General features: G+C 42.4%; 1 protein-coding gene across 3 annotated transcripts in view; it reads right to left on the reverse strand.

Moving 5' to 3' along the window:
• LOC140718917 (zinc-binding protein A33-like) overlaps positions 1–14,731 on the reverse strand; it is a 55,920-nt gene that overhangs the window by 17,950 nt on the left and 23,239 nt on the right. The window contains exon 6 of one of the 3 annotated variants that reach the window (XM_073033222.1): positions 10,063–10,174. In XM_073033222.1, the coding sequence (XP_072889323.1) occupies positions 10,063–10,174 (112 nt within the window). Of the gene's footprint in view, positions 1–9,558; positions 10,175–11,106; positions 11,914–14,731 lie in introns of those variants that run through there. The other 2 variants (XM_073033221.1, XM_073033233.1) reach the window with 2 other exon arrangements.

Genomic DNA, 14,731 nt, shown 5'->3' on the forward strand with positions numbered 1-14,731 from the left:
AACTGACCTATAGAACATCTTCAGCATCTCACTACAGACATTGAATGACGCCAACCTTCTTAGGAAGTACAGTCGACTCTGTGCCTTCCTGCACAAGGCATCTGTGTTGGCAGTCCAGTCTAGCTTCTCATCTAACTGTACTCCCAGATACTTGTAGGTCTTAACCTGCTCCACACATTCTCCATTAATGATCACTGGCTCCATATGAGGCCTAGATCTCCTAAAGTCCACCACCATCTCCTTGGTCTTGGTGAAGTTACAGGCCCTTCGGCCCACAATGTCGTGCCGATGTGGCTTTGTATTCTATCTTAGTTCGCTTGTCTTTTTTCGGGCTTTTGGGAGGGTGGGTGTGTCTAGAGTTAGGAATGTTTTCCCATTGGGTGGACCGGAGCGTGTGTGTTTTTTATATGGTTGTAACTCTTCATCACCGCCATCTGTGATAATCCCATATTGGTATGCGTTCTGCGCATGTATAACGTAATTTAGAATAAAATTATAGTATGGAAGTTAAACGGATTAATGTAATAAGTTGGAATGTACTTGGTTGGAATCATCCTATTAAATGAAAAAAAGACTTAAAATTATTAATCGATTCCAACCTGATCTAATTTTTGCTCAGGAGATGCATATCAGGGCGGGAGATCAAAATAGGTTTTTTGGATAGTGGAATGCATTACAGCTCCATGCTACTTCTCAGAGTAAAACTAAAGGCGTATCTATCTTTATTAAATCTAATATATTTACTCAAGAGGATATTGAATCAGATTCTAACGGTAGGGTTTTAATTGTTAAAGGAGTGATTTGTAACAGAAAGGTCAATTTGTATGGTCCTAATTTAGATGATCCTTTTTTTTAAAAAAAAGTATTTGCTTTATTGCTGGATTTAAATGAATATATGTTGATAATGGGTGGAGATTTTAACTGTTGTTGAAATCCTATGATTGACAAGAGCTCAACTAATCAGCGTGTGGTGAACTACATATACCTGTCTGGACACGCCCCCCTGCTGACTGCTCCTGTGGCTCCTCCCACAGACCCCGGTATAAAGGCGATTGGAGGCACAGCCCCCGCCTCAGTCTCCAGGATGTTGTGTGGTGGCAATTTGTTGTTTGTTCTTTCTTTCAGCCAATAAAAGCCTTTACCTCGCCTCACGTCTCCGAGAGTTATTGACGGTGCATTACAGCGACTTCCAAATCGTTCTGCATATCGAATTATGGAGGCATTTACACCCTGATAACAGAGAATATTCCTTTTTTTCGCATGTCTATAAAAATATTCGAGGATTGATTATATTATACTTGATCCCCGCCTTTCGCCTAATGTTAAAAACTGTGAATCTGACGCTATTGCTGTATCTGATCATGCGCCTTTGAGTTTGATGGTCTTTTTTGCCCGTCCACCACTTTTTTGCATGTCTCAGACTTTATTGCAAAACTCTGATTTTATCAGTTTTATTGAAAGCCAGATAAAAGATTTTTTTCTTTTTAATGATATAGGAGGTATGTCCAAATTAATTATATGGGATACATTCAAAGCATTTTTACGTGGTCAGATTATTTCTTATTCAACTAAATTTTTAAAAACAGACGAAAGCAGAATTAGACAAAATTTCAAAACAAATTAAAGATTTAGATAAATATTTATTCAACTTCCCCTAATATTGACTTATTTTTAAAAAGGGTGGAATTTCAATCACAATATAACCTATTATTAACTCATCCAATTGAAGGTTATCTACTTAAGCTAAAGAGCCAAATTTATATGTTTGAAGATAAAAATAATAAACTACTAGCATTTGAATTAAAATCGGCTGGAGCCAAAAGGCAAACTTTGAAAATTCGTAGAAAGGATGGTACCTTGACTCGGGAATATGAAGAAATCAATAAGATTTTTCAAGATTTTTATACTGAACTTTATAAATCTCAATCTTCAGTAGATTCTTCTGAAATGAATGCTTTTTTACGAAAGATTGCTTTTCCTAAAATTTCTGCTGAGGATCAAAAAACTCTTGATTCCCAAATTACTGAATCCGAAATTCATAAAGCTATTTTTTCAATGCAATTTGGTAAGGCCCCGGGACGCGATGGTTATCCTGTAGAATTTTATAAAAAATTTGGAAAACTGCTTTCTTCATATATTTTGGAGATGTTTAAAGATTCTTTTGTGAAAAGTGATTTACCCTCTACTTTTTATGAGGCTTCTATTTGTTTAATTCTCAAAAAGGATAAAGATCCCACTGATTGTGCCTCATACAGACCTATTTCATTATTGAATGTTGATGCAAAGATTCTCTCAAAGAAAATTGCCAATCGGGTGAGAGTATTTTGGGTAAAATCATTTTTAAAGATCAAACAGGCTTTATAAAGGGTTGTTACTCTTTTTCAAATGTTCTTAGACTATTTTAAACATTATATATTCGCCCTATTCTAAAACTCCACAATGCATTGTATCTTTGGATGCTGAAAAAGCATTTGATTGAGTCAAATGGAAATAATTATTTAATGTTTTAGAAAAATTTGGTTTTGTTATTAATTTTAACAATTGGATTAAAATGATATATAAAGTTCCTGTTGCTACTGTTGTCACTGATAACTGTAGGTCTTTTTTTCATCTATCACGGGGGACAAGACAAGGTTACCCATTAAGTCCTTTGTTATTTAATTTAATAAAAGAACTGCTTGCTATTGCTCTTCATGAAGCCAAAAATGAATTACTTCTGAATTAGTAAAAGTGAATTGCTTCCTTTAAATGAATCTGTCTCTATATATGATAATATTCCTTTCAAAGTTATGGATTCTTTTAGATATTTAGATGTCATAATTAATAAAAAATATAAGGATCTTTATAAAGCCAATTTTCCTTCTTTAGTGGACTCTATGAAGTACGGTACTCATTTAGTAGATGGAGCCCACCTACATTTTCACTTGTTGGTCATATTCATGTAGTTAAAATGATGATTTTACCAAAATTTCTATATTTATTTCAGAATATTCCTTTTTTTTGACTAAGAGGTTTTTGATCGGATTGATTATATTATTCTATCTTTTATTTGGGATAATAAAAGACCAAGAATTAGTAAATGTCATTTACAAAAGTTGAAAAAGGATGGAGGTCTCGCTTTGTCTAATCTAAGCATGTATTATTGGGTTGTTAATTTGCGATATACGTCCTTTTGGTTATATTGGGGTGATAGGAATGACCAGCCAATTTGGATAGACCTGGAACTGAGAGCTGTGAGTTTTATTTAACTTAGTTATTAGGAGTTGCTCTACCTATGCAATTAGCTAAAGTTGCTGATTTAAACCTGTATCCTGTGGTTAAGCACTCTTTACAAATTTGGCTCCAGTTCCGCAATTTTTTTTAATCTGAAAAAATTTAAACTTTATAGTATCATTTATCGTAATTACTTCTTTAAACCTTCCCTGAGCAATCCAAGTTTTTTACTTTGGAAAAATAAAGGTATTAATTCTTTTTTGGATTTATTTAAAGAAGGCAGATTGATGTACTTTGAACAATTGGTCAATAAATAATCTCTCTCATATTCACACTTTTTACAATATCTTCAAGTTAGACATTTTTTACAGAAATATTTAAGTAATTTTCTTTACATATTGGAAACGGACTTGTTAGATACTATTATGAATATGAACCCTTCGGTGAAAGGTTCTAGTGAAAGAATTTATAATTTATTGTTACAATGGGATAAGCGTCCTTTACTTAAGATTAAACAGGATTGGGAGAAGGAAGTCAATTTGACTTTTATATGGGAGGATTGGACGCAGATTCTGAAGCTGGTTAACTCTTCTTCGATCTGTGCTAGTCATTCACTGATTCAATTTAAAATTGTACATTGTTACCATTTGATGAAGGAGAGACTTTCTAAAATATTTCCCACTGTTGACAAGTATTGTGATAGATGTAAAACTGAGATAGCTACACTGACACATATGTTCTGGTCATGTTCTATATTAGAACAGTTTTGGAAGTCAGTCTTTTTGACAATTTCTAGAGCACTCGACTTACAGTCTAATAAATTGACTGTGCTTTTTGGAATAATTCCTCAAAATATCCATGGTATTTCTGTGTCTGACCAACATGTTATTGAATTTGTTACATTGATAGCTAGGAGGGCCATTTTGTTGAAATGGAAGGATATATCAGCTCTTACTTTGTCACAATGGTTCTCTCAAGTGATGCAGTGTCTTAGTTTGGAGAAAATTAGAAGCCGAACCTTTGAACCTTTATTTGATTTTGAGATGGGGCTCATTTGCTCACTATTATTATTTCAGTTAACTGATTAGATTTCCTCCACGATCTAAGTGTAAATTTTTTTTGATATATCTTTTTTTCTTGTTGGCGGTTTATTTTTATTTTTATTGTTTATTTTTAGAAGCTTTCTGTATGATGCATGGCTCCGGGGTTGTACCCCAAATGGGTTTTTTTTCTCACCTTTCTTGCTTAGTAGGGTTAATTTATATACACAAAAATTTTCAATCTTTAAGATAATTTCTTTTTTTTTGAGGCATTGTAAGTGTTGTTACTTTGATGTACCTGTATTATTTTTGAATAATAACAGAAAGATTTGAAAAGAAAAGAAAAAAATAAATCAATGAATTAGAGGAAGTATGGCAGATGGGAAAAAGCTGTCGCTGAATCGCTGAGTGTGAGCATTCAGGCTTGTAAAACCGAGAAGAGGGTGTGTCCTGGCTGATGGTTACTTTTGATAATGGAGGCCGCATTTCTGAGGCACCGCTGCTTGAAGATGTCTTGGATACTACGGAAGCTAGTACCCATGATGTAGCTGACTAATTTTCCAACTTTCTGTAGGAATCTTTTCCTCAGCTTTCCACTGGAATAGAACAGAATAGTACAGCACATTACAGGCCCTTTGGCCCACAATGTTGTGCCGACCCTCAAACCCTGCCTCCATATAACACCCCACCTTAAATTCCTCCATATACCTGTCTAGTAGTCTCTTAAACTTCACTAGTGTATCTGCCTCCACCACTGACTCAGGCAGTGCATTCCACACACCAACCACTCTCTGAGTAAAAGACTTCCTCCAGTATCTCTAATATCACTGGGATCGCTCTCTTTGCCACTCTCTGATCCATCGGTGAGATCCGGCATAGAATGGGAGACCATATCATCGGGCGCCTTCTCTCCACCCGCCACAAAAGCTGGGATTCCAGTGGCCATCCATTTCAATTCCACTTCCCATTCCCATTCCGATATGTCACTCCATGGCTTCCCCTACTGCAACGATGAGGACACACTCAGGTCGGAGGAGAAACACGTAACACACTGTCTGGGTAGCTACTACCTGACCGAATGAAAATCCATTTTTCCAATGTCCAGTAATTTATCCCCCTTCCCCCTCTCTTTTATCATTCCCCATTTAGGTTCCACTGCCACCCCTTCTCCTCTCCCCACCTATCACCTCCCTCTGGAACCCTCATCCTCCCCTTTATTCTGGGGTCCAACCCCTCAACATCAGATTCCCTGAACCTCTTTACCTTTTCCACCTGTCACCTCCCAGCTTCTTCCTTCATGCTCCCTCCCCCACCCACTCACCTGGCCTCACCGATCACAAACCCTTTGTACTCCTTATCCTCCCCGTCTAATTCTGGCTTCTGCTGCTTTCCTTCTTGTCCTGATGAAGGTTCTCAACGCGAAACATCAACTGCTTATTCCCCTCCATTAGTGCTGCCTGACCCGCTGAGTTCCTCCGGCACTTTGCTTGTGTTGCTCGGGATTTCCAGCATCCGCAGAATCTCTTGTGTCAGATAGACCATAAGACAGAGGAGTAGAAATAGGCCATTCAGCCCATCGAGATGCTCTGCCATTCTGCCATGGCTGATTCTGGACCCCACTCCACCCCATACACCTGCCTTCTCGCCATATCCTTTCATGCCCTGACGGATCAGGAAACTATCAACTTCCGCCGTAAATTTACCCACAGATTGGGCCTCCACATATTCTGCAGCAGAAGATTCTAGATTCACTACTCTCTGGCTAAAAAAGAAATCCTCCTTATCTTTGTTCTCAAAGCTCGTTCCTCAATTTTGAGGCTGTGCCCTCTAGTTCTGGTTACTGTACCCCCACCAGAGTAAACATCCTCTCTACATTCACCCCATCTGGACCTTTCAACATTCAGTCGGTTTCAATGAGATCCTCCCGCACTCTTTTAAATTCCAGTGAGAACAGGCCCAAAGCTGCTAAACGCTCCTCACATGTTAACCCCTTCATTCCCAGAATCATCTTTGTGAACCTCCTCTCGACTCTCCAATGACAACACGTCCTTTTTGAGTTATGGGGCCCAACATGGTTGACAATACCCTAAGTGTGGCTTGACTAGTGTCTTTTAAAGGCTTAGCATTATCTCCTTACTTGTATATTCTATTTCCTTTTAAATAAATGCCATCATTGCATTTGCCTTCTTTACCATAGACTCAGCCACCGAATTATCCTTCTGGGAGTCTTGCACGGGACTCTTAAACCTCTCTGCACCTCTGATATCTGAACCATCTCTTCATTTAGATAATAGTCCAGGCCAGTTTTCCTTTTACGTAAATGCATTATCGTGTATTTCCCAACACTGTATTCCATCTGCCACTTTCTTGCCCATTCTTCCAATGTGTCTAAGTCCTGCTGCAATCGCATTGTTTCCTCAGCACTACTTACCGTTCCACCTATCTTTCTGTCATCTGCAAACTTTGCCACACTTCCATGATCTAAATCATTGACAAACAATGTGAAAAGTAGCGGTCCCTGGGGAACACCGCTAGACACTGGCAGCCAACCAGAAAAAGCCCCTTCATTCCCACTTACTCCCTCCTGACTCAGCCATTCCTCTATGAATGCCCGTAGCTTTCCTGTAACAAATGATTATTTTTTAGTTTGTTTGAATCAGAGGGTCGATAAACTAAAAATGAACAGGAAATACTTGAAAACCACAGAGGGTCAGGCAGCGTTTGAATGAATTCCACAAGATGTCATCGATCTGGAACGCAAACTCCGTTTCTCTCCCTGTGGATCGGCTGTAATTTTCCCTGCATTTCCAGGGGATAAAACGTATCCAAAATAGAAAAACTGATTCCATGTGAAAACTGGTTGTGATCCCGGCTCGACTTGTTTCGTAAGTTAGAGGAAGAGCTTAAGGGGTAGTAACTGTTCTTGAACCTGGTGGTGCGAGTCCTGAGGCATGTGGACCTTCTCCCTGATGGCAACAGCCACAACAGGGCACTGCCTGGGTGGTGAGGATGCACCAGCCACCATCATCCGATCTCTCCTCCTCCCTCACCCTCTCCATCTGCCCATCACCTTCACACTCCTCCCCACCTCCCTCCCTTTATTCCAGGCTCCATCTCCCTCTCCTCCCAGATGTCATCATTTTTGTCTCTCCCACCTCCACCCCTCCCTCTCTGGATCAGCTGCCAGTGTTTACTCCACCCTTCCTTCAACTTTCTATGCTGACTGTCTCCCCTCTTCCTTTCAGTCCAGGTGAAGGGCCTCGAGCTGAGACGTGAACTGTCCATCTCCCTCCACAGATAGTCACAGAGAAGTCCAGCACAGAAACAGGCCCTTCAGCCCATCTAGTCCATGCAAAAAGCATTTAAACTGCCGACTCCAATCGACCTGCAGAAGGACCAGAGCCACCTTTCACCTACCATCCAAATTTCTCTCAAATGTTGAAATCGGGTCCCATGGACCCCCACGTGCTGGCAGACCTGGCAACATCCACAAATTTGTTGATCCAGTGACCATGTTATCATCCAGATCATTGATATAGATGATGAATATCAAGGGACCAATCCCTGTGGCACACCACAAGACACTGGTCTCCAGTCAGACAGGCAACCATCTACTACCACTCTCAGGCTTCTCCCACAAAGCCAATGACTAATCCAGTTTACTACCTCATCTTAAACGCCGAGCGACTGAACCTTCTTGACCAACCTCTCATGAAGGACCTTGTCAAAAGCCTTGTTAAAGTCCATGTAGTCAACATCCACTGCCTTGCCTTCATCCACTTTCCTGGTAACAACATTGAAAAACTTTATAAGATCGGTTAGACATGATCTACCAATGCACAAAGATATGCTGACTATCCTTAATCAGTCATGTCTGTCCAAATTTATATATCTGATCCCTTAGAATACCTTCCAATAACCATCCCACAACTGAGGTCAATAATTTCCTGGTTTTTGTTTGGAGCGTTTTTATACAATGGAACAACATTGGATAACCTCCAATCCTCTGGTACCCAGTCAATATGTGGGATTCCCAGTCAATATGTAGAAAGTTAAAACCACTTAATATAACAATCTTATGTTTGTTGCTACAGTCTGTGATCTCTTAAAAAATTTGTTCCTCTAAATCCCCAGGATGGTTGGCTGGTCTGTAATATAGTCCCATTAATGTGGTAAGACCTTTCTTATTTCACAGCAGCAGTCGACCACACCCCTCCCAGTACGCTACAATATCATAATTCCAGGTGTTGATCCATGCCCTGAGCTCATCCCCCTTTCCTACGGCACGTCATTTATTGATATTTACACAGCTCAGATACCAGTTACACCATGCTCAACCTTCTGATTCCTGACTCGGTCTGAGGTCTTACCAACCTCTATCTCAACAACTTCTCCACTAACTGTTCTGGCACTCTGGTTCCCATCCCCCCACAACTCTAGTTTAAACCCCACCATGCAGCATTAACAAACTTTCCCACAAGCATATGAATCCTCTTCCAGTTCAGGTGCAAACAGTCCCTGCTGTACAGGTCCCACCTCCCCTGGAAGAGAGGCCAATTATCTAAAAATTTAATGCCACCCCAAACACAAATGCCTTAGTTACGTGTTATAATCTTCCTCGTTCTGGCCTCACTAGCATGTGACAGGTAGCAATCCTGAGATCACAGACCTGAAGGTCCTGCCCTTTAAATTGGCACCGAACTCCCAGAGTTCCCTATGCAGGACCTGTCAGTCGTCATACCCATATCATTGGTACCTACGTGGACCACGACATCTGACAACAATACACTGACAATTCGATGTGAGATGTCCTGGACCCTGGCACCGGGGAGGCAACATATCATCCGGGGATCTTGTTCTCGCCCACAGAACCTCCTTTATGTTCCCCTAACTGATGAACCCCCTATCACACAGCACAGCTCTTCTCCCGGTTTCCCTGCAGAGTCTCAGAGGCAGACTCAGTGCCAGAGACCCTACGCGGTGACTTTCCTCTGCCAGGCCATCCCCCACAACAGTATCCAAAGTGATAGAACTGTTGTTGAGATGTTACCTGACGTGCTGGGAGTCTCCGGCGTTTTGTGTGTTATCACCACTACATGTCCCGTCTTTCCAAGATTCACTCTGACTCCCTCTTCCAGTCAGCACCACCACCATTTGCCCCAGTTACCCTGTCAGTCCCGGTGGACTTTAGCACCCGGGGGAGCCGGGGAGCTCAGGACCCGCCGCCCGCGACTGCTGCTGAATCCGCAGTGTTTCTGTTCCGTTAACGGATGCGGTGAACGAGTTAAAATTAATGGATCGATAATTCTCACATCGTGTTTATTTCACTCTCCGCACATTTATATTTACACTGACTGACTCCTGACGCCGGTCCCGGACCCGACCCGTTTACAGACCCGGAGCGGAACCGGAACAGATTCTCAGCCACTCGTTTTCATATCCAAACCCGAAGAAAGGATAAAGTTTCCCCGTGAATTTATTCCCAGTGAAGGTGTGGAGATGGGACTTGGTCTCCGCGTTGTAAAATGAAACTGTCCCAGACTCATAACTGAGATAAACTCCCACCCTCTCGGGGATGGGACCGGCAGGGAGACGGGACCCAGGGGAGGTGACAACCCACATCCCGTCATCTTTCCGCGCGATTCTCCAGAATCCGGTCTCCGGACTCCGTGTGACCTCTCCCTTCCTCTCCACAGACTCTGCGGCGACTCCCAGAAACCACCACCGATTCCCCGTCACCTCCACCTCCCAGTAATGTCTCCCCGATGTGAATCCCTCCGATCCCAGCACACAAGCCCGGTCTGTGAACCTCTTCCCGGTGTCAGGGAGATTCCTCCGGGTCCCGGTACATCTCACACTCTTCCGATCCTCAGACACCTCGAGCTCCGGATTCGCCGTTTCCACATCCAGGGTGACAGAGTCTGGGGGGAGAAGCACAGAATTAGAGAGTCCCCGGGGACCGGGGGGAGACTCGGGCAGAGCGGCCCCGGGATCGGAGGGAGACTCGGGCAGCGCGGCCCCGGGGATCGGGGGGGGGGGGGGGGGGAGACTCGGGCAGCGCGGCCCCGGGACCGGGGGGGGGGGGGGGGGAGACTCGGTCAGCGCGGCCCCGGGGATCGGGGGAGACTCGGGCAGCGCGGCCCCGGGGATTGGGGGGAGACTCGGGCAGCGCGGCCCCGGGGATCGGGGGGGAGACTCGGGCAGCGCGGCCCCGGGGATCGGGGTGGGGGGGAGACTCGGGCAGCGCGTCCCCGGGGATTGGGGGGAGACTCGGGCAGCGCGGCCCCGGGGATCTGAGGTAGTCTCGGGCAGCGCGGCCCCGGGGATCGGGGTGGGGGGGAGACTCGGGCAGCGCGTCCCCGGGGATTGGGGGGAGACTCGGGCAGCGCGGCCCCGGGGATCTGAGGTAGTCTCGGGCAGCGCAGCTCCGGGATCGGGGGGAGACTCGGGCAGCGCGGCCCCGGGGATCGGGGGGAGACTCGGGCAGCGCGGCCCCAGGGCGGGGAGGCCGCTGGGCATCAGGCACAGTCGGGTGGCCGACAGGAACATTTCCCGGGTTTTACGGCGGATGGACAACTAAAACATTCCCGAGGTTTTTCCTTTGGGATGGAGAGCAGAGTTTTCGCAATCAAAACACACAGAATCTGAAGAAACTCAGTGGTTTAAGCAGCACATGTGAAATGAGATGGACTGTGGATGTTTCACATAAGAACATATTAAATGGGAGCAGGAGTAGGCCATCCGGTCCATCGAGCCTGCCCCGCCATTCAATAAGATCATGGCTGATCTGTCCATATCTGTCTCCATCTACCTGCCTTTTCCCCATAACCCTTAATTCCCCTACTATGTTAAAATCTATCTTAACTGTATCTTAAATATATTTAGTGAAGAAGCCTCAACTGCTTCCCTGGGCAGAGAATTCCACAGATTCACCACTCTCGGGGAAACAGTTTCTCCTCATTTCCGTCCTAAATCTTCTCCCCTGAATCTTGAGGCAATGTCCCCTAGTTCTAGTCTCACCTACCAATGGAAACAACTTTCCTACGTCTATCTTATCTATCACTTTCAAAAATTTGTATGTTTCTATAACATTCCTTCTCATTCTTCTGAATTCCAGAGAGTACTGTCCCAGTCAACTCAATCGCTCCTCATAGGTTAACCCCTTCATCTCTGGAATCAACCTGGTGAACCCCCTCTGCACTGCCTCCAAAGCCAGTATATCCTTCCTCAAGTATGGAGACCAGAACTGCACACAGTACTCCAAGTGCGGCCCTGTATAGTTGCAGCATGACCTCCCTGCTCTCGAATTCAATCCCTCTAGCAATGAAGGCTGGTATGGTAATGGCAAAAATGAATATAGAATTGACACAGGGTTTTTATAAACAAAGAAACGTGTATTTAAAAGCAGCTCAATAACAAATGAAACATAAACAAATGACTAACTTAACCGGAAGTTAACTGCTATATGACAACTCGAACAGGTCTTAAAGTGATGAATGTGAACACAGTTGTTAAAGCAATAAATGCGAACACAGTTCTTAAAAGTGGTGAATGCGAAAGTCCAAATGATTTACACAGTCAGTTAGGAGAGACTTTCCTGAAGTAACAAATTCCTCAACGACGTGACGTTACTACTGATCCCAGCCGAAATATGCCTTGCCTGAAGGATTTACGAGAAAGGAATTAAAAACAGATTAAAGGGACTGACCTTTTCCTTGACAAATAACGCTGCCCCAATCCTTTCTGCTCTTACAGCAGGGACTATCTTGGGTGCAGGTTACTATTTCTGAACGAAGATCCCATAAGGTCGATCCTGTATTACTGCCGATGACACCAACTTTACTCGATCCGTCGGCTGCCCAAACTTTGGTTGTTAGGTACCCGTGGGTATCCTGTACTTGTCACGTGACCGTGGTGTAATTGAGGCTATGCTGGATATGAGGTAATGGTCTTGTGATGGTGGAGTGACATCATTTCCCCGCCAGTGAGAGGTCATGTGATAGGTTTTTTCAAAAGGGTATAAAAGGAGGACCTCTCCCTGTGAGGGGGCAGTTCATGGTAGAATTCACCAGAGACTCCCGTTTCACTGCGTATTCGCTATTATGATGCAGTTTCATTTAAAAGTGGAGTTTTACTTTCTGCCTTAAGTCTCAAAGGTTATTGCCGGCAATTTTGCTACAATATTGCCAGTCCAGTCAGTGGAGAATGAAGATTCATCGAAGTTCAGGAAGCTGAAAGATTGGAAAAGTTGGTGGTGACGGTGAAACCAGTCCGACCTTATTTAATCTTCGTACAAGGAATTAGTAACCTGCAAGCCGCGATAACTCCTGCTAAAAGGGGCAGAAATAGTTGGATGCAGAGTTTCGCCAAGGAAAGGTCAGTGCCTTTATGCCGTTCCATTTTCTTCATCGTAAATCCTTTGATCAAAGCATACTTCGACAGGGGTCAGTAGTAACGCCACAAAAGAGAACCTGAATTATTTCAAGGAAAGACTCTCCTAAGCGACTGGGTAAAACTTTATACTTTCACATTACTACTTCTAATGTTAAAACTGTTTTTGCATTACCGCTTTAAGAACTGTTATTGCATTATCGCTTTAAGAACTGTTTTTGTATTACCGCTTTAAGAACTGTTTTTGCATTATCGCTTTAAGAACTGTTTTTGTATTACCACTTTAATAACTGTTTTTGCATTACCGCTTTAATAACTGTTTTTGTATTACCACTTTAAGAACTGTTTTTGTATTACCGCTTTAAGAACTGTTTAAGCTGCCGCACAGCAGCCGACTTCTGGTTAAGTTAGTCGTTTGTTTAATTTTGGGTTTTTTTATTGATTTTTTAATGCATTTTCTACAACACTACAACAACAAAAAACCCAAGAATAAAATAGGAAATTAATACAGTGCAAGATAAACATACAATGATAACATAATTCAAGATAATAATTGAAAAAGCATTCATATTAAAGTCGTGTAAAGTTAGTATCCACCCCCCACCCCCACAGAAAAAAACCCTCCAGACCAATCACAGCAAAATGTAGGAAATATAAATCAAAACAAACAAACCCCCAAAACAGTAAGTACAAATAAAAACGGAAGATAATAATGCCTACTACCAAGAGAAAAAAAAAAGCTGAAAGTAAGGGACTGAAAAAAAACTTAATCAAAAGAGAAGTTATGAAAATATTCAAGAAAAGGTCCCCAGACCTTATGAAACTTTATGTCCGAATTAAGAATTGAGTAATGAATTTTTTCAAGGTCTAAACAGGACATAATATCATTGAGCCATTGAGCATGCGTGGGTGGGGCAACATCTCTCCATCTAAGAAGAATTAGACGCCTAGCCAGAAGAGAAGCAAAAGGTAACGTTTGATGTTTAGTTGAGCTCAAATGTATATCTGTCTCACCCAAGGAACCAAAAAGAGCAATTAAAGGGTTAGGTTCTAAGTGGCAATTCAGAATATGAGATAAAGTTAAGAAAACATCTCTCCAAAGTTTCTCTAGACTAGGGCAGGTCCAATACATATGAATGAGAGAAGCCTCACCACTTCTGCATTTGTCACAAATAGGACTAATATTAGGGTAAAATTGGGACAGTTTAGATTTGGACATATGAGGCCTATGAACAATCTTAAACTGTAAAAGTCAGTGGTGAGCACAGAGAGAAGTTGAGCTGACTGACTTGAGAATTGAGACCCAAACTACATCAGATAAGGGAATATTTAAGTCATGTTCCCAAGCCATTCTGATTTTAACCAAAGGGGCGTAAGGGTACTAATTTATCACGAATAAAAGATATTAAACCTTTACCCAATGGATTAATAGAAAGAAACAAGTCCATAGCATTTTCCTCAGGCATCTCAGGAAAGTTGGGTAATAAAGGATTAATCAAGTGTCTAATTTGGAGATACCGAAAGAAATGGGTTCGAGAATTAATAAAGCTTACCTTCAAAAATCTAAAAAAGAAGGCGGCATGGCCTTACCTAATTTTCGTTTATATTATTGGGCAGCTAACATTCGTTGTCCTACCTTCTGGTCTTTTTTTCATAGCCAGTCTGACCGCCCTAAATGGGTGGCAATGGAGCTGAATTCCACTAAGGATCTCCCTATTTCTGTGCTTCTCGGATCTGCACTCCCTAGTAGTTTGCCCAGACTAATTGTTAACCCTCTTGTTAGACACACTCTGCGAATATGGGCCCAGTTTAGGAAATTTAATGGTTTCCATGGTTTTTCCCTTTCTAGTCCTATTTTACATAATCATCATTTTTTACCTTCTATGCGCGATTCAACATTTTATGATTGGTATAGAAAGGGCATTAGGTATTTTGAAGATCTTTTCATTGACAATCGTTTCGCATCCTTTAAACAACTCTCTGCTAAGTTTAATCTACCTAATGCCCATTTCTTTGGGTTTTTTTAGCAGTGATTAATAAATGTTTTATTTGTTATAAAAAAACCCGTCTCAATTATATATTCATTG

The sequence above is a fragment of the Hemitrygon akajei genome, chromosome 2 (assembly GCF_048418815.1).
Source record: "Hemitrygon akajei chromosome 2, sHemAka1.3, whole genome shotgun sequence".
NCBI lineage: Eukaryota > Metazoa > Chordata > Chondrichthyes > Myliobatiformes > Dasyatidae > Hemitrygon > Hemitrygon akajei.